The 21,082-nt window shown below is 40.0% G+C and overlaps 1 protein-coding gene across 1 annotated transcript; it reads right to left on the bottom strand.

The window, feature by feature from the left end:
• Nucleotides 1–9,799: 9,799 nt before the first annotated feature.
• On the bottom strand, nt 9,800–20,797 carry RAD51AP1 (RAD51 associated protein 1). The gene is made up of 9 exons (XM_009636493.2): nt 20,775–20,797; nt 20,468–20,517; nt 15,758–15,899; nt 14,858–14,967; nt 14,460–14,534; nt 13,640–13,792; nt 12,466–12,621; nt 11,414–11,560; nt 9,800–10,528 (listed from the first exon to the last, which is right to left on the bottom strand). The coding sequence occupies exons 1-9, from the start codon at nt 20,795–20,797 to the stop codon at nt 10,401–10,403; spliced, it is 984 nt and encodes a 327-aa protein (XP_009634788.2). The 3' UTR covers nt 9,800–10,400.
• Between the last annotated feature and the right edge of the window lie 285 nt (nt 20,798–21,082).

A 21,082-nucleotide genomic window follows, 5' to 3' on the forward strand; every position in this document is an offset into this window, starting at 1 on the left:
AATCTATGCCAAATTAAAAGAATTATTGTCAACACTCAAGTAGGTATTATTATTGTCAAGAATCAACATCCTCAGAATTTGAATAATTAATCAGGACTTGACTAATCCAGCAAAAGTGAAAATCACAAGTAGCACCCAAAAGAAATCACAATATCATGAAATCAGCTACAAATTCCACATTTAATGACTCATTATTGAGAATGAATTGACAACATCAGGAGTATTGTGATTACTTGAGTTCAGGTAAGAGCAAGGCAGCTATTCTGCAGTCTTGAGTGTTTTAAGACACCTGTGAAACTACTGATATATGCAGGTTGTCCCTTGTGTCAAATTTGATTGTAACAAACATTTAATACAAAAAAGATGCAATTTTGAAATCTTCTCTCACTCTTATTCTATTGCTACCTCCATGAGTCTCTGTGACTGATTCCCTCACTTTGACATTTAGAAGAAAATATAAGACTACTTTCCCCTTGTTGCGTCACTCTGCTTGTGGTCGTCCAGCAAAACACAATCCTTCCAATCCCTTTTATAATAATCCAAGACACATAACACGTGTGGGGCAGCATGGGTCACTTACTAGCATAGGCTAAAATATATAAATGATTGTGTAGAGCAACAAATTTTTTTTTCTACTATTTGTGCAACCCTGAGTTAGAAAAAAAATACCAATTTTGGAGGAGAAGAGAGGATTATTTGAGAATCTTGCATTATTACTACCATTTTGTTTTCACACAGGGAACCCACAGTTAGCTGTTCCCCCAGTCAATAGACCTCTGGGTCTCCTTCAGTTGTCAGGAATCAGGACATCTCTGAAAACTTTGGGCAACAACGGTAGAAGGTGGTCAAGAATATGTTGGCTGTGTCACAGAGGAGGCTGGAGGTGCAATGCACTGAAGAACAAGGGGTGCTAGGCTGCAAAGGAGGGTGGGAGTCACCTGCTACGCTCTTCTGAACATCCTACACAGGCAAAATCAAGAGAGAAGTGCCTTCTTGAGACAGCAATCAAATGTGTGATGGGAAAGAAGCAAGCCAAGCTAAGACATGGCCTACCCTGCCACCACAGGGGCTTTGGTCTGCTCCAAGTCCTTAGAGGGAGGGTTGTCGTAAGGCACGGGAAGATGGATTCCTTGCACTGCTGCAAGTGGAAGGGCATCATTGCAATTGGCCTTTGTGAGAGGCACACAGAGAATGGAGGAGGATTTGGGTGATTACATACCATCTGGCCCTGGACAATAGCTGCCAACTGCTACCTAATTTCACTACAGGAAAGCACTATGGCATTCTGAATTACTGGTAAGTTAAATCTATGCCTCCAGCTTCTGAGGCCTATGCAGTTCTCTTTACCTTTGGTTGTTCTAACTTAGCTATGCTGGGAGAGACGACAAATCTGGATATTGCTATGCTTTCTGACTTGGAGGCAACTTCTTCCTATGAAAGAGTGACAGAGAAACTGAACCAGATGGACCGCACTCACAAATTACATCAGCATGATTTTTACCCAGGTAGAGATAGGCAAAAATGCTTGAGAAAAATTATAGCAAACATCTGGAAAAGAACTATGTATTAAAGCTTGTAACTGAATGAAATAATGCAGGAAATACCTCCTAACATTATTCCTCACTTCATCTATGAATTACAGTAAAATCTATGTGTTAAAGTGTTTTCTTGATATACTTTGACAAAAGGGAAGACGACTAATGCTGATTCAATTTCCATTTGTCTATACTAGATACTTTAGATTCAAAAGAGATAGTTGGAAAATAGTTAGGTGGTTAGAATATCTTCTGTGTTGGTTTTTTTCCTGTTCAGCAAAACATACTAGGTGTTTGAAGCTGCAAGGTATGTTAGGGTACTAGTAGTGTAATTTAATATTTTATTTATTAAGTGACAATTGCATTTTTAAAAAAATATTCACAGAATCATAGACATCAAATACTTAAAAGGTTTATCCTCAAAAGTTTATCCTCAAACCAGTGTGTATTTGTGTTCTTTAGGAATGAGAGTCAAATCTGACTTAGAATTCTAAGACTCACTGACACTGGACAATCAAATGCTGGGCTGTTGATAACTGAGAAGCACTAGTCACTGCTGCTGCAAGTACAGTATAGATATGTGAATGTCTTATTTTGCCTCCTGCCAAAACACTACATATATTCAAAAAATCTACAGGAGACGTAAGGAAGAGCTAACTACATTGACAACTACCACCTAATAGTCTCATTGTCCATTTTTTCTTTTTTCCTAATTTCATTGTAGTGCATTATTTCTATTTACAACCTCTGGGGCTCACATATGTGACCCAACTCTGATACGTGTACACTTTGCAAATACAAATGTTAACCATATCGCTCTGCTGTACTGGAATAATAACGTACTGCCCTCTAACGTTGATTTCCTACATAGTTACAAGCTTCTGTTTGCATTCTAAATGTGCACCTATCTTCTAACTTTTCTGCTGAGATGGTATTTCTAAAGGTATTTCTAAAGAACCTCCTGATTATAACTCTTTAGAACCCTTCAGTTTAATGAACCCTGCAAAATTAACAGAATGAAAGCAAGATTTACACACATTTACTGGAAGTAAAAAAAAATTAAATACCAAAGTAAGATCTCTCATCTGTTCAAGGAGAGAAACATAAAGATACTCTGTCATATTTGGCTCTACTTTGCAAGATGGTTTATCTCCAAGCAGATAAATATCATCTGTCTTTCATGCTTGATCAGTTCTATTGTCTCGTACGTCAGATGATTTCTTTGCTTGTCAGAATCTTATCATTTTTGGTGACACCATAAATATGATTGCTTTGGCCCCAAGGACTGTAATTATGAAAAAGAATTTGGTGAGAGGAATTGAGATGCCTGAGCGTTAGATAGAGAGAAGCTTAAATACAGTAAGGAACATGTAGATTCTGCCTTTTATACACAATGCCAATTAGTCAAGCTTTAAGTCCTTTTGTGCTCTTATTCAGTCAAGGCTAGGGAAAACTAATCTTTACCTTTTAGAATTATATTCAAAAGCATTTAAAGTAAAAAACAAGCAGCGCGGAAAAAAAAAGATTAAAAATGAAATTTCAGATTTTCAATATCTCAAACATATGGGAACAATGCATGCTCAAAGTCTTTGTTTAAAATGCCCACAAGCATTGTAAATATTGGGTGTGTGAGGACTGAAAGACTCAGCAAAGCAGAAACAGACTTAATTCAAATAAGATCTGGGGTTTTTTTCACAGCTTTTTGGCTTCCTCTCAAGAGAATGATGCCACACATGACTGGAGACAGACCAATAATTCTTTGAAGTAGCAGAACATACTGTTTTAAAATGCAAAGAGCAGGTTTCTGCACAGAGGATCACAGGAAGTGGTAACGTCGGTTTTTCATCTTTGTGGTTTGCACTGATACATTGCTAGTCTGTCGGGTAAAAGAAAGTTGAGACAACAAAACTGATCAAACGTGAAAGACAGAGGACATTTCTCTCCCTAGAGAAAACGCATCTTGTAAATTACACCCAACCCCTCTGCCAAAAATTAAAGAGCAGTTTAGGGAAGAGCAGCCCACAGAGTTGCATGGAATTCCTGATGCAACTGATCTCAGGCAATGGCATTTGGGCATTCTTGTTCCCATTACAAAAATAATGGGAAAAGGCTTGTTTCCCTTATTAAATCCCATGGCTCTGAGTAAGCATTAAATTACACCTTTATTATTTAGTTACATCAAAGAATCAGAATTTCACATTAACAGAATATCTGAGAATAACCAATCAAGACCAGGAAAATGAGGGCTGGGTTTCAGACCTTCAGAATCATGTAATGAATTATTCACAAGTCGAGAGCTTCTGAATCAAAAATAAATAAATTCCTTTTTGTTTTTTTTAGAAATAATGGAAATTGAAATAATGATCTTTGTCTTATGATGGTAACATAATTGATAATATAGCAAGAGCAAACAGACAACCAATCTGCAAGAAACAGTGAAGCCATTAATGGAATGCTTTGCAAAGGCATGGATTAAGGATGATGGTAGCAGCATGTGTATTTGACTACATATTTAGTGGTAGCTAACGCATTTTCACATTTCATAGAGATCTGACACTTATAGTCCTCTGCACATACCATTTTCTACAAGACAATGCTAAAGAATGGAAGTGATTGCTCACTAAGAATTGCTGGTCAGTTAAATTGCATTCATTTCTCAGCTGCATAAATTTGGATGTTCTCGCATGCTGGTTCCCAGATGCGTTACCAGAAATGTGAGGACAAGACAGAGAAGCACAAAGGAAAAACTCAGACTGATAAAACTGTACTAAGACAATGTCCAAGAGTTTGTTAACAACATTTTGAGGAAGAGGAAGAATTAGACTGCACCAAAAAATTCAAACAATGTGACATGTCAGCATACCGATTAGACTCCAGCTCTAACAAGCCTGAAGGGATCAGCTTATACCTGGAGATGTAGAAGAGTGTAGCAAGCCTACAGGCTACATGAAAAACTCCAAGATCTCATCCCAACACCACTACTGAAAAGCTTTCTAATAGTGCGCTCTGCTAGACTCGCGTTCTAGAACAGATCACCTGAGGGAGCTGGGGTCTCTCCACCGCTCTCAGGAAGATTTAGACACGCTTTGGTCAGGAGCGGATTAGTGAATGATTGCCTCTGCACTGGGGATATGAACTGCTCAGAATCTCTTCCACGCTTGCTTCGTCTAATTTCCAGGAAAAGAAATCTTACAGGTAGTTTCTGTTACAAGTTCTTAGATACCTTTTGTTGAAATTCAGTGCAGGGCTGAGTCTGAGTGTAGAAACAAAGCCTAAACAAATTATTTTCAAGAACTTATGAGTAAGTAGATAAATATTTTACAATAAGCACCTCAAACACTAAACACCAGCTTTTATCACAAAGATTACTTGCACATTATATATTCCACTAATTTACAACTACTCATCATCCACTACAACCAGTTACTTATCTATCCCCAACTCACTCAATTATAATTGTATACAATCACTTTAATTTATATTTTTCCTAATGGTTGTTATGTCATGAAATTATTTACCTTTGTACGCAGACTAGAAAACAAGGATGAAGAAAAATCATATTTGTAATACTGATAAAACCTTATTTTGAGGAAGAGTACTTATTCTTCCAAATCAAAAATCTCTTACTCCTTTACCCCACTGTGATATTTCAACAGCATAGAAATAATCATCTGTGACCATGTTACCTCAGCTGTTCTCTGAATACCACAGAGGAACTAAAAACCAGTGCAAAATCCAGGCTTCATAAACACAGTGCCGATTTCCTTAGCACACATTCAAATCTCATTAGTGTGCAAAACTCCCACAGAAAATAAATGTGACTACGAGTGCAGACTATGCAGTGGAGCTCTTGAGCATGGATAAGAGTCAGCAAACATAAATGAGGAAGCTGAATCCAAGAGCTTGGTTTTCATTCCCTTGAATGCAACAAGAGGCCTTGCAAAGGGATCTGGACAGAGTGGAGCATTGGGCAATCATCAGTGTCATGAAACTTAGCAAGAACAAATGCCGGATTCTGCACCTGGGACAGAGTAACACTGGACACAGGTATAAATTAGGACAGGAGTGGCTGGAGAGCAGCCCTGCAGAGAGGGACCTGGGGGTGCTGGTCAAGAGTAGGGTTGACAGTTGCGTTGTATTTAGCATTGGTGCGGCCTCACCTTGAGTGCTGTGTGCAGTTCTGGGCCCCACCATTTAAGAAGGATGTGAAGGTCCCTGAATGCGTCTAGAGGAGGGCAACAAAGCTGGTGAAAGGGCTGGAAGGCATGTCCTGTGAGGAACGGCCAAGTTGTCTAGTTTGGAGAAAAGGAGGCTGAGGGGTGACCTCATTTCTCTCTACAGCTTCCTGAGGAGGGGAAGAGGAGAGGGAGGTGCTGAGCTCTTCTCCCCAGGACCCAGTGATAGGACATGTGGGAATGGTTCAAAGCTGCTCCCGGGGAGGTTCAGACTGGACGTTAGGAAACGTTTCTTTACCAAGATGGTGGTCAGACACCTGAACAGGCTTCCTAGAGAGGTGGTCAATGCCCCAAGCCTGTCAGTGTTGAAGAGGCATTAGGACAATGCCCTTAATAACATGCTTTAACTTTTGGTCAGCCCTGAAGTGGTCGGGCAGTTGGATTAGATGATTGTTGCAGGTCCCTTCCAACTGAAATATTCTGTTCTGTTCTATTCATTCTGATTCTGGAGATTGCAAATACATGTCGTCAGCATCTTCTGAAACTCTGTGTCCAACCAATTCTGAAGGCTGAGCCCTGCTCTTGCTTGATAACCTATTTGAATATTCTCCTTTAAATGATGCTCTGCATTTATTATTAGGAATATCAAATGTAAAGTCTAAACCTTAATGCCTCAAAAGTTACTGCTAAACCAGCAAGAGTTGCTGTGGCAAAGCATCAACATTAATTGCCAAGCTCACTCACGGATCTTCATGCAGAGACACATCTTCCCTGAAACACCCCCTCAATTGCCATTGTCTAAAACAGAGTCTGTGTGGCAGAGAGTGAAGGGGTCCCCAAACACACATATTTATCCCACCAATCTGCTGTACTTAACTTTAACTTTTGTTTTGTAGGTTTCTGCTGGTCTTGTTTGTCTGGCAATTTCCTCCTCTCTCTTTGTGGCATTATCAGTACTCTCACAGAGAGTAGGAAGTGAGAGAGGCACTGATGACATTGAACGTCTGGAGGTACATGAATCTGCTTTATGAATATTCAAAGGAATTTCACGCTCCTGTGTCCCTACATTTTAGCCATTTTCAACAGTTTTTTTTTTTTTTTAAGTTTGTCTTAGACCAAGCCTATGCATCTCTCTTGGAGCACGGTGTCTTCAGGCTGGTGGAATTCTGTGTTTTTGTGATGCAGCCGTTCTGTCTGACCAACCTGTGTCCATGTGGGCATAGTAAACGAACCACTCAGACAGCCGTGCAAAGGCAGCTTTCAATGACCGTGCAGTTGATTCCATCTCCAGGAATATCCACAGTTGCAATCAACGCTGGAAAACCCCTCTGCTGTTCTAAAGCAAGTGGTGATCTCTAGATCAGACAGGGTATCTACTCACAGTCGTAGCTCTGAAGGCACTGGCAGCAAAGTTTACATCTACAAATAGCGATCTCTTCTTGTAACATTCTTGCTCTTTCTTTTTGACTTGTATTAGTTCTAATTAGATGCAGGTCTAAACCAGCTCGTCAGTGAAAACTGTAAACTCTGACACGCAAACGGACACACCCATTGCTTCACAAACTGCAATCAAAATGCATTTCGTGTCATGTCATACCATTCTGCAACTATTGGAGAAAAGATGCATGGACAATTCTATGTAGCATTGTTTAAAATTTAGAGCAATGAGGGAACTGTAAATGTTATTTTCAGCAAAAAGAATTAATTTTCCAAGGTTGAAAGCAGCTGGAATAACACAGACAACCTCTCTTTGTAACTAACGGAAAAAAGAATTACTGTAATCAATTTGGCTGCTTTTGACCATGTCCTTTAACAACCTAGGGCACAAAATAAGTCACCTTGTATAGAAATAATCTCCACCTACCAGCAAGACCTGTTGTTTTCCGGTCAGGTACAGAGTAGGTTTGAAACATACGATCAAGAACATTTACTACTTCCTTTTCCAAGACTTTTTTTTTTTAATTGTCTATGTGGGATTTCACTCAACAAAAAAAATGAAAGTAAAGAAATACTGGAAAATCCCATACAAACTTAAGGAGGGGCTCCAGGACAGGTGGCAGACTGCAAATTATGTAATTTTTGAAAGATGCCAAGATTGCAACCAGAGGAACACAAATCTCAAACGTGTTTTGTGGAGAAAAAAAAATAGCATGAAAGGAGTGGGGGAAAAAGTGGGTTACTAAATCTAACAGCTGTAGATTTTCCTGAAGCACCACATTGCAAAAATACTTTGCATTGTTACATATATTTCCCTGCAGCAAGAAAACACGCAGCTACATGAAATCCATACTTATCCCTGAAAAAAAACCCAAAACGTAAAGGCAAAACAATTAATGACGCTTTAATTTCAATAGAAGGAGACCTGCTGACTGCGATGCAGTGAGGGACCATACAGCTGTTCTTTTGTGTGACCACTCCCAGTAGAAAAAAAAGGACGGAAGCATGAACAGGGGGGCAACGGATTGGGATGCTGCAACGAACCACCCTGAGGCCCAAGGCTCCCTGTGCTTCTGGCTTTGCCACTTACCCACTCTACACCTCAGAAAGCAGCTTCCTAATGAAGCACAAAGAAAGGGAATGAAGGAGAGGAATAACATAACGTACATATTACATATAAGTTGTCACAAGCATTATTCTTGGATACCTACCCTTCCTCCTGTGGGCTCTCCCGCTTCATGCTTGTTTGGAAGCACTTTCAAGCTCATCAATGGCAACCCGCTGCAAACTTCTATTTTTTCATGTGCCATTTTAGCAAGCTACAACAACTCATGAATGAGTCAGACAAGTTCTAGAGACACAGGGCACCTGCCTCCCCTCCTAAACTCACTTAGCCCAGCTCACTGGACCACACTTCACTCATGATGAGTGATTCCATGCAAGGAACCAGGCATCCATAATTTGGATGATGCAAGATTTTGTCACAATGCCCCTGTTTCCGTGTTTCTGAGAAACAGATTTTCATCCACAGGTTCCGTCTCATTCCTTCCATGAAGCAATATACATATTGTTTTTTAATAAATATGCATTTATTAGTATCCTGCTTTAATAATGTAAGTACTATACAGTTAAAAAGTAATTTGTCGTACTGATACAGAGTTTTGTATCTTTGAAAAAGAACATACGGTCCCCCTCTAATTGGAGCAACATAGTCAAGCCTAGAATAATTTAGGACTGGATGGCCTTAGGAGTTGCTATAGGTGATTAGATAGAAGGAAGTCCTGAGACACTGTATCCTTGAGTAGAATAGATAAAGAAGCTGTGGTAGAATAAACTAGTTTTTGTATCAGCAAGAAATATGTAATTAGGCCAGTGACAGACTGAGCGTGCCCAAAGACTGAGTTCAACTCGTGGACACAGTGAGGAAGACTATCGATGACCACCACCAGAGGACCCTGGAAGACCACCAATGGACATAAATGCGCATGCTTCAAGGACTTTTACATACATTAATGAGTTCCGGGAAATAGTATGAATATGGTAAACATTTCCTAGAAACCTAGTGAACATGTAAATTTTGATTGCATATAACCTCTGTAGTTGAGTAACTCGGTGCACACACTAGGAGGAGCAATACCCTGTGTGCCTGGTGCCATAATAAAGAATGCCTGCTTTCTAAGACTACAAATCGAGTTTTAGAGGGTTCCTATATTGCTGACTTACGGTATCAATACCATGGTTTTACTTTAGGTAGCACCGTGCTTTTGTCTGTGTAATTATTCTGAATAGGGCTATATATTCCTTTGTCCATGCAATTCACTCAATCATGACCAGATCCTTTAAGTAACACAGCAAGAAATGCATCCGCTGTGTCATCCGACACAGTCAACATACTTAGACAGGAAATTATTTACATTGTGGACTAATAAGTTTGAAAGCTCAGTCTGATGACTCATTAACTATCACTTCAACACTTTACAAAATCCACTAACTATGCATGGTATCACGGTCTTCAACGAAGACCAAAGAGCTCAAAGCAAAATGCTCACTGTCTGAGCCTGGCTAAGGCTGCTGACTTACAAAAAGAGCACGCAAATTGCAAAAATATTTGCCGGACTGTAGCCAAAATTTAGAAGTGATTTTCAAAATTAATAAAGTCAATTAACATGATTAATTAGATTATACAAAGTATTTTATTTTAGTTTTTTAAAAAAATATATCATTCTAAAAACATTTATATCTATAATACATAAAAATTAATTAAAATCCACATATAAGATATGCAAACATTAACAGATTTTGAGAGACTGGTGACAAACTTTCCAAGAAGGGGGTGGAAAGTGATAACTTTGCTCTTCCCAGAAATATTTTTTAAACTGTGACTTTCACTTGTGTTAAGAATCCATTTGAGATACCAAATTCTATAACTGACATAGTGATGTCTAGACTATTTTAATGCCAAGAGTTTAGATATCAGGGAATTAAAATTAACATAAACCCACGTCTCTGAGTATAAAACACCAAAGAGCTGGTGACCCAGATGTCACCTTGATTAAATAATATTATAATTCAGTAGCTCTTAAGGATGCCTAGCATTTTGCAGAATAAAAACTCATTATAATATTAGACATGTACATAAACAACAGTCCTCCAAAATGGACGACTCCATGAAGCTTTTGTTGCCCACCCTCCATGTATAAGCAAAACACTTTCCAAAGTCTTTTCCTTCACATAGCACCTTGTCACTGACCACTTAACTGCTGGCAGCGCTGGGATGCAGTGGTTTGACTCTTGCTAGTCTGGAGAGGCCGAGTCTAAGACACTGAGTAGGTGACTTAACCGAAACATATTTCATAGAGTTATTACTGCTTCCTGATGCAGCTGAAAATAATTAAAACAAAAAGGCGTAAGGAGTTTAGAGGGGGAAAAAAATAATCTTATGACTGTTGTCTTCTCATAGTTTTCACAGCAGAACAAAAAAAGTATTCTAAAGATATTGCAAAAAGGTCTGAACAACATACCACAGAAACACGTGAAAATCAGCATACTCACCAGGAACCAATCTATTTGGGAGCCAATGCAGCAGGTATGGTGCACAGTTTTAATTAACCAGCAACGCACTGGAGCAACACTGGACAAGCATATAAAAACTGTTCCCAGTGTACTGTACATTTTCAGGTGCTCCATAGAGTCACACAATTGAACACAATTCCAAGTGGGAAAAGGCAGCTCGAGAGAAAGGAGCCAAAAAGAAAGAAACACGTACAGAAAAGAATAGCAAATATGAAGAAGAATCAAAGAAAGAGGCAGGAGTAAGCAGCAGCATGCTTAAACACCCTAAGAAAAGCATTCTAAGCATTTGCTTTACTAGAGCAGTTAAAACACTCCAACATCTTCCTAATATTATCTGTTTAGAATAGATAATAATGCAGCACATACCAGAGATAAAGAAAGCTCTTAATAAGAGAGAAATGGCCGCAAGACAATTTCTTGATTAAGATTTGATACACACTCCGGAAAATATTTTATTATCCTCCCCAGATAAAGAGTCTAGGATAATGCTGTGAGAGGAAAAGAAGCACAGAGATAGCTTTTCTTTTTCTTTTTTTTTTCTTTTTTTTTAAAATTTAACATCAACAGAATACCTTTCATTATAAGAGGGCAGTAATTTTTCTGAAATATTGTTTATTTGTTTGTTTTCAGGAGAGATTGCTAAAAACTGAAGTCAACTAATGTATCTGTTCATAGTTACAATCTTACAGGTACCTGGTGGTATCCATTTAGGTTTCTTGTCTGTTACAGGACTTGATGTATGTAAAGGCCTCCCAACTGGTTCTGAAGAACTGGACATCATCTTTTGTGTTGGCTCAGATTTTTGTTCCATTATCCATGAAGGAGAAACTACAGGTGATACTTAGTTGGAAAATAAAAGCGACCTTAGAAAGATACTCTTTAGCATTGGTTTCTCAAATCATCACACGGCATAAGACGATAGAGCGTTGTACAGCACAAGCTCTCCACACTGAGTGAAATAAAGAACATATTACTTGATTGTCACATCTTTAACAGTGTGTGTATATATATATACACACACACAGTCAGTCCTGTTATACTCTAGAATTTCAGTCCTGGTTTGAAAATAAGCAGTGTAGCAATTCCGTGTTGAAGACCTGCCAGATACCGAATTTCTAAGAGGGAAGATTCTTCTGTCAGCTACACAAAGCAAACCACGCCTTGTCATAATAAAACTAATTTTAAACTAAATGACTAAATTACATGTTGTAAATTCAGGCCAGAAACTAAAACACATTACCATATCAGACAAAATTAACACTGTGACAAGAATTTTCTTAAGCTATTCAAAGTAAATTGTGTTAGCAACACAGTGAACAATTAACTCTGAAGGGCGTGCATATGTTTTTTGCCAAATGGTTAGTAGAACTAGCATTGTTTAGCTACCCTTGAATTAAAAAATCGTAAATGCAACTGCAAGAGGAGGCTCTGAGACAATAATAAAAAAAATCATCAGATTACTCATTGTTACCTACCTTTTCTTAAAAGCTAGGTATAGTTACGAACAAGGAAATTAACTTTGTTGAGTCACTTTTGTCTGCTTTCATTTTAAGGAGTGTTAGTTTACTATACAGCATTTTTTCTTTCAGGATTTTTTTCTACTCTCCTCCCTTTACTCTGCATATAGTCATTTTCATCATAACCCTGCAGTCAGTCTGTCAGTCAAATTTATCTAATCCTTCAGTGAAAATAAAAGGAACTTTTATGATAAAGACGACCATTTCAAATGCATAGTACAAACTTACCTGTAGTATTGATCTTGGATTTGGGAGTTTTCTTCTCTTTTTCAGCTGGCATCTTTTGTTTGGTTTTCTTTTTATTTCCTTTGGCTTTCTTCTTTTCCACAGCAAAGTCTTCATCATCACTTTCACTATAATCTGAATCTTCTTCTGATTCCTCACCTACAGCAAGGAAAAGGGATGTCATCTCTTTGCAGGAAATACAATTTACTATTACTCCAGGGCCTTCTAATCATTATTCTTTAATAACGGAATCCCCTGCTATAGGCTGCATAGAATAATGATTTCAACCCTGGTATGAGCTGCAGAGAATAATGATTTTAACAGCAGAATTACCAATATTCCACATGTGCAAGATGGAAAAGTTAAAATTATTTGGTAGGGCTTCTGATTTTTACATATTCTTAGTTGTGACTGTTTAAAGTGGGAAAACACTATGTCTAATTTCAGCTGTAAGAAAGATTTTATATATTTATTATTAAAAAAACCCCAGACATTGGTAAATCTTAAAAACAGTTTTCTACCAACAGGAATATCTGGATTATTCCCCTGATATTTTATTTCACTGACAATTCTAGAAATATTTTCCAATAAACCTTGCAGTAAGGAATAAGAGAATGGATACAGACACGTTAACCATGGGGGGATGAGAGAGAGACACCTATCATACTCTGCAGGCATTCTAGGCTGCTACCAGAAGCAGAGTATGAGGCTAGGCTGACCTGTAGTCAGATGCAGCACAGTTTTCTAGAAGTTGAGAACTGGAAGAAAGAAAGAATGGAGGGTACTGATTTTCTTAAATAAGCTTAAACAAAGCCAACAGTGAAAGCACTACCACCTGACGCTACTCCAGACTAGCTGTTTTGATGCAAACCCCAGACAACAACTGGGAAAAAAGAACAGAGGCTCTTTAAAGAGATGAAACTTTCCTGGGCAAAGGAGGACAGAATAAATTTGTTCTGACGTATTGCAGCAAATGCAGAGAAGAAGTATAATTTTTGCCAGTTTAGGGAATGTGTATGGATAAGCTCCAATGTTTAGATTTAATGTCAAAGTGCCACCAGTATTAAAAGATAATGCTTCAGTAAAGGGGCAGGGAGAGAAGATACAGTAGAAGCAGTATGCATTTCACTGAACATATAAACTAAGGGTAAGGCATCACTTTTGAAGCACAACTTACTGGGTACAGCCTCTGGCTCAGAGTCAGTAGAAGGCTCTCCGTCATCACTGTCAACGGTGAGTAACTTCTTCTGACGTGCTGAAACTTTAGATGCTGCTGTCATTTGCCTACAGTCACCCCTAGGTATGTCACCATCCATAACCTGATTGAGACCTAGAAAACAGAAGGTGGTCTAATTAATTAAAATTCACAGTGAATCTATTCTCCGTCTCAAAAAGGAGCAGGCATTTTAGTCCCCAGAATTAATTTTTGTGATTTTGAAGCATATTAAACAGAAGCATATCATTGGCACTTGTTTGATTCTCATTTTACTCTTTTAACTGACCAAACTGTACTTTCTGGTTGTGAAAGTTATCAATATTTATCTGTAATCAAACTAATGAAAGGAGAGAAGACACAAAATAATACTGGAAAAATGAAAAAGCTTCCAATGGCACAGCAAATGTTTTGCCCATGTTTATCTGATGCTTAGGCATTATGGACCCATTAAAGAGTTGGGGGTAAGTGTAGCTTCCTGAAGAAGTACATGAACTCAGCATCTAAAAACACCGTGTCCGTTGCTTTTTCCAACTAACATTTAGCGATCTGTAACAATCCCATTCAGCAGTCCACAGGTTTTCCCATTTTAAGCCTGGGACCAAATTTTTAATGAAAAAATGAATGCATCCTTCAGTCTTTATTTAAAATAAAGACTCTGTTTTCCACATAAATGAAAAACAGAAACCAATGGAAACAAACAAGATATAAGCTACTTAAATGTATCTTGAAATGCTGTCTTGAAATGCTATTTCTGAAAAGACAGAGTATGAGAACAACTTACCTAAAAGTTCACTGTCTACACTGCAGTTGGAAAGAAGGGGTCTCCTGTGTACATTTTCTGATTCAATGTTCTTACCTGTTTTAAGATCCAGAACAAACAAACAAAAAATACTATAAAATATTAGTATACAAAAAACACATTATAAAAAGTCAAGATATTAAGAAATGAAAATAGCTAACATTTTTATCCATCTCCAATCAAACTATACGTTTGGAAGATCTTAGAGAAGAGTTTTCTCATGGAAAAAAATCCAAGAACAAAAGACAGGCACTATCTAGAAATTCTCATTTCCTTATCATGACATCTTGAAATAGAACTTAACTTTCAACCTATTTCACTATAAAATAATGTTCACATTCACTAAATATAAATAGTGTTGCATTGAACTGTAAAATAACCTTGTTCTTCTGAATTTTGCACCTCAAGGATATTTGCAGATTTTTCTTTGACGGATAAGGCTAAGGCGACTTCCAAATCTCTTTGATAAAGTTTGTCATCCAAGGATATTCTGGGGAAAAAAAACCAAACAAAAAATAATGAAATGATGACATGAGTGTTACAGATCTACTTCTGACTCACTAAACTTTTCAAAATTCAGATACTTGAAAAGATATTAATATTTCAATACAAACTTATAGCATATCATATTATGAGTATTACTTCCTGAAAAGATTTAGACAAAGTACACTACACTTAAAAGCATGTGTGTGTGTGTGTCTATGTATATATATACACATAAAAACTAATAACTGGTATTATCATATAAAAAGGTGATTACATTTACTTGAAGAAGCACAGTGTAATGTAATATTCATACAAAACTTTACCATCAAAATAATCAGATTTCTTTTTTCATTGACATTAACATGGTCTTTTCTATCAAGCTTTCAAGTGTTCTTTTAAGGAGTCAAACTTGTCCTTATATTTCTCAGTTTTAGGAGTCCTCAGTAACTCAGAATTGTTACAGTTATTTTGCACTGCAGAGATATCAAGACAAGATCAGACATGCAAACTTGATTCTGCACTTAATGCAGGCCACTTGCTGGAGTTTCTTAGAGCTGTAACAAAACAGACATAGCTCACTACCAAACTCAGGCAAGTTTTCATGACTCTACGCATAATCACATTATCCCTGATTTGCAACTATACCAATAAAGCTGAAAATCTTTATGAAACTAATATGTTAGTTGTTTATTCTCAGCTGCTTCAAACTCTAGAGGAAAAAAAAAAAGAACAAACAAATGCTGTTATTGAAATCCAACTTTACACAGAGTTGGCCACATTTCAACATTTCTTACCTTTTACTAGGTGCCTGCTTTTGTGATGGAGTAAATTCTTTGTGTGGCTTCTTCTGCTTCTCCTTTTCCTCCTTCTTTGGTTCCTTGAGCTGTGTTCTGGATTTTTTGCTTGAAGGTGCAGCTAGAGATGCAAAGTCTTCATCTTTTTGGGAAACAGCAACAAGTTTTAATGAATTTTCCAATATTTTTCCATAAGGCCAAAAGAAGTCATTCAACTTAATTTCATCACACACAGAAAATATACCAAAAATAACCTTTTTGAAATTTCTATTTTTAAAGAACACAACTATAACTATACCATTCTTACATATATTTTAAATAAAAATTTAACAAGGCCTCTTTGCATATGCTTTTATTCAAGAAGTAATGATTTCAATTTTTATTACCAATAAGGCCATAAAGCTTCAATGTCCAATGTGTTACCAGCTTTCCAATAAGCAGAAGTTTACCTTTTGATATGCTGAACAGCAATCAATTATAATAGTAATCGCTATCATTAAACAGTTTTGAGTTCTCGGTGTTTTGGGAATCATTCCCCTTAATGACTCCCATTCTTAAAAAATACAGGCTGCTCCCCTTTTTCTACCATTTTCATATTGCCTTCTTTCTCCATGAAAACTGCCTTTCTTCTAACTGAAAACACTGCAGATCACAGTGCAAAATAAGGAAAAACACAATAATCTTCAGTATTCTCTAAATGATGGAGAACCTTAGATAAGATCACTCACATTTATGAGAATTTACATTTTTCTTTACCATTACAAGTGGTCACTTATAAACTAAGGTCATGCATTTAAACCAGGAATCTGCATTAATCCATATGATTCACACAAAGACCTTCAACAGCATTTACTTTTGCCGTCCCCTTCCACCAATTCAAACTGTTCCCTGTGTCCTGCAAACAGTGTGGGGAAAAAAAAACCAAGCATGAAACCAAACAAATTCTGTAAGAAAAATGCGTAACACTCATTAAGGCTTAGAAGTAAAGGAGGACTGTAATGAAAAAAATTGCCTGCCATCACAGAAACATGGTAGGATGCCTCTCACAACTGCCATGGATGGCTCTAAGCTCTTCAGAAGGGACAGGCAAGGACAGAGAGGCAGTGGGGTGGCTCTGTATGTTAGGGAGTGTTTCGAATGTACAGAGCTCAACAGTTGTGATGATGAGGCCGAGTGCTTATGGGTAATGATGAGGGGGGAGGCCAACAAGGCAGATATCCTGCTGGGACTCTGTTATAGACCACCCAGCCAGGATGAAGAGGTAGATGAAGTATTCTACAAGCGGCTGGCAGAAGTCTCTCAATCGCGAGCCCTTGTTCTCGTGGGGGACTTCAACTTACCAGACGTCTGCTGGAACACAGCAGAGAGGAAACAGTCCAGGGGGTTCCTGGAGTGTGCGGAAGACAACTTCCTGACACAGCTGGTTAAGTGAGCCTACCATGGGAGGTGCCTTGCTTGATCTGATGTTTACAGAGAAGGACTTGTAGGAGATGTCGTGGTCAGAGGCTGTCTTGGCCTTAGCGACCATGAAATGATAGCGTTCTCAATTCTTAACGAAGTAAGGAGGGGGGTCAGCAAAACCACCACCATGGACTTCTGGGCAGCCTTTGGCCTGTTCAGGACACTGGTTGAGAGAGTCCCTTGGGAGACAGTCCTGAAGGGCAAAGGGAGGAAGGCTGGGTATTCTTCAAGAAGGAAGTCATAAAGGCGCAGGAGCAGGCTGTCCCCATGTGCCGTAAGACGAATCAGTGGGGAAGATGACCAGCCTGGCTGAACAGTGAGCTTTTGCTGGGACTTGGGGGAAAAAAAGGAGAGTTTACCAGTTTTTGAAGATAACTCAAGGAGAGTACAGGGATCTCATTAGGTCATGCAGAGAGAAAATTAGAAAGGCAGAACTTGGAAGGCTTGAACTCAACCTGGCCACTGTTGTAAGATATAATAAAAAATGTTTTTACAAATACATTAGCAGCAAAAAGAGAGCCAGGGAGAACCTCCACCCTCTACTGGGGGGAACATTGCCACTATGATGAAAAGGCTGAGGTACTTAATGCCTTCTTTGCCTTAGTCTTTAATAGTCTGACCAGTTATCCCCAGGGTACTCAGCCCTCTGAGCTGGAAGACAGGGACGGACAGCAGAATAAACACCCATAATCCAGGAGGAAGCAGTTTACAACCTGCTGGGAGGTGCCTTGCTTGATCTGATGTTTACAGAGAAGGACTTGTAGGAGATGTCGTGGTCAGAGGCTGTCTTGGCCTTAGCGACCATGAAATGATAGCGTTCTCAATTCTTAACGAAGTAAGGAGGGGGGTCAGCAAAACCACCACCATGGACTTCTGGGCAGCCTTTGGCCTGTTCAGGACACTGGTTGAGAGAGTCCCTTGGGAGACAGTCCTGAAGGGCAAAGGGAGGAAGGCTGGGTATTCTTCAAGAAGGAAGTCATAAAGGCGCAGGAGCAGGCTGTCCCCATGTGCCGTAAGACGAATCAGTGGGGAAGATGACCAGCCTGGCTGAACAGTGAGCTTTTGCTGGGACTTGGGGGAAAAAAAGGAGAGTTTACCAGTTTTTGAAGATAACTCAAGGAGAGTACAGGGATCTCATTAGGTCATGCAGAGAGAAAATTAGAAAGGCAGAACTTGGAAGGCTTGAACTCAACCTGGCCACTGTTGTAAGATATAATAAAAAATGTTTTTACAAATACATTAGCAGCAAAAAGAGAGCCAGGGAGAACCTCCACCCTCTACTGGGGGGAACATTGCCACTATGATGAAAAGGCTGAGGTACTTAATGCCTTCTTTGCCTTAGTCTTTAATAGTCTGACCAGTTATCCCCAGGGTACTCAGCCCTCTGAGCTGGAAGACAGGGACGGACAGCAGAATAAACACCCATAATCCAGGAGGAAGCAGTTTACAACCTGCTGCACCACCTGGACACTCACAAGTCTGTAGGGCCAGATGGGATCCACCCAAGAGTACCGAAGGAGCTGGCAGAGGAGCTTGCCAAGCCACTCTCCATCATTTACCAGCAGTTCTGGTTAATAGGGGAGGTCCCAGATGACTGGAAGCTTGCCAACATGACTCCCATCTACAAGAAGGGCCGGAAGGAGGATCCGGGGAACTACAGGCCTGTCAGCCTGACCTCAGTACCAGGAAAGGTTATGGAGCAGTTCATCCTGAGTGTGCTCACCAGGCATGTGCAGGGATCAGGCACAGCCAGCATGGGTTCATGAGAGGCAGGTCTTGCCTAACCAACTTGATTTCCTTCTACGAACAGGTGACCCACCTGGTTGATGAGGGAAAGGCTGTGGATGTTGTCTACCTGGACTTCAGCAAAGCCTTTGACACAGTTGGCCAGGCCCAGAGTGTTGTGGTGAACAGAGCTCAATCCAGTTGGCAGCCGGTCACAAGCGGTGTCCCCCAGGGCTCAGTTCTGGGGCCAGTTCTGTTTAGTACCTTTATCAATGACCTGGACGAAGGGATTGAATGTGCCCTCAGTAAGTTTGCAGCTGACATGAAGTTGAGCTGGAACGCTGATCTGCTCAAAGGTAGAAAGGCTCTGCAGAGGGACCTGGAGAGCTGGATCAATGAGCCAAGGTCAACTGCATGAGGTTCTACAAGGCCAAGTACCAGGTCCTGCACTTGGGTTACAACAACTACATGCAATGCTACAGGCTTGGGAAAGAGATGCTGGGGGTGTTGGTCGATAGCCAGCTGAATATGACCCAGCAGTGTGCCTAGGTGGCCAAGAAGGCCAGTAGCATCCTGGCTTGTATCAGGAATATTGTTTAAAAAATGTAGTGTGGCCAGCAGGAGAAGGGAAGCGATTGTGCCTCTGTACTCCTCACTGGTGAGGCCGCACTTCAGATACTGTGTTCAGTTTTGGGCCCCTCAGTTCATGACATTGAGGCACTGGAGCATGTCCAGAGAAGGGCAACAAAGCTGGTGAGGGGTCTGGAGCACAAGCCCTGTGAGGAGCGGCCGAGGGAACTGGAGTTGTTTAGTCTGGAGAAGAGGAGGCTGAAAGGAGACCTTATTGCTCTCTGCAACTCCCTGACAGGAGGCTGTAGCGAGGCGGGGGTTGGTCTCTTCTGCCAAGTGACAAGCAATAGGAGGAGAGGAAATGGCCTCAAGTTGTGCCAGGGGAGGTTTGGATTGGACATTAGGAAAAATTTCTTCCCCGAAAGGCTTATCAGCATTGGAACAGGCTGCCCAGGGAAGTGGTTGAGTCCCCATCCCTGGAGGTATTTAAAAGATGGGTAGACGAGGTGCTTAGGGACATGGTTTAGTGGTGGACTTGGCATTGTTAGGTTAACAGTTGGACTTGATGATCTTGGAGGTCTTTTCCAACCTTAATGATTCTATGTTTCTTATCAATGAAACTCAGAATTTGACTGCTATGTCTTTACACAAAACCCATCAGATACAGAGCTGTAGGAGAAATGTTAGATCTACATACAGATGATTCACACCTCCTTTATATTCTGATTTAGAATCCTGTGAACTGGTAATCAGGAGGACCTAGAGCAACCAATTACCACTGAAAACAGAGGAAGGGGGAGAAGTAGATTTTCCTGCAACAAGACACAACGTATTCACCATTTCCTGACACACTGTTTTTATACTCTGGCTTACAGCCATCATATTCTTGTTGAATTAGGATATTTAACAGCGTGCCCAGATATCTTCCAGTGAAAATAGTTAACAGCCACTTACCATCATCTTCCAAATCCCCAAACTGAGAATAATCAACAATTTTCTTGCTCCTGTGACAAAAAAAAAACATAGACCATTAATCCCTTCAGATTGAGCACCTTGACTTGCTAACACTTGATTTTTGGGTAAGTCATGTTTTACATGACAAAAAGCAACAGATGTTCAAGTGTACGTATAAACAGCGCTACTGCATACAATATGTTTTTTAGGAGTAGCTTCCAGATTTTTTAAAATTTTTAAACAACAGTGCTTTTTGTCGTTCTCATTGTGGGAGCACTGTATCCTCCTTACGCACACACCGCCCCACGGCTGCCACCGTGCAACTGACATCGCTTTTGCCTCCTGGGTCACCTCCAGGCACTCGGAATGCGTTTCCCGCGCGCCTCCGAGGCTGTTCGCCGTGTGGCACCGCCGCCGGTGGGGGCTGTCCCCAACTCAGAAGGGGCAGAGGCAGCCCCTCTTTCAAGCCCACCCCTCGGCCAGGGGTCCACCCGAGGGACGCCACCCGCCGGGGCTGCTCTTCGCGGGACACAGCCGCCCCCGCTGCCCGCCCCAGGGAGAAGCCCCGCGCTTCCTCCTTCCCAGCTGGAAGGGAAACGGCGCAGGCCCGTCCCC

Source organism: Egretta garzetta, unplaced genomic scaffold (genome assembly GCF_000687185.1).
Source record: "Egretta garzetta isolate BGI_Z169 unplaced genomic scaffold, ASM68718v1 scaffold293, whole genome shotgun sequence".
NCBI classification, from domain to species: domain Eukaryota; kingdom Metazoa; phylum Chordata; class Aves; order Pelecaniformes; family Ardeidae; genus Egretta; species Egretta garzetta.

Bases quoted from the DNA above. Each gene is read 5' to 3' on its own strand.
- RAD51AP1 (XM_009636493.2), bottom strand. From the start codon at position 20,797: ATGTCAGTTGCACGGTGGCAGCC. The intron at 15,900-20,467 runs GTAAGTGGCTGT...TTTCCCAAAAAG, and splicing joins TGGGGATTTGGAAGATGATG to ATGAAGACTTTGCATCTCTA. The intron at 11,561-12,465 runs GTAAGTTTGTAC...TTTCCAACTAAG, and splicing joins ATCCAAGATCAATACTACAG to TATCACCTGTAGTTTCTCCT.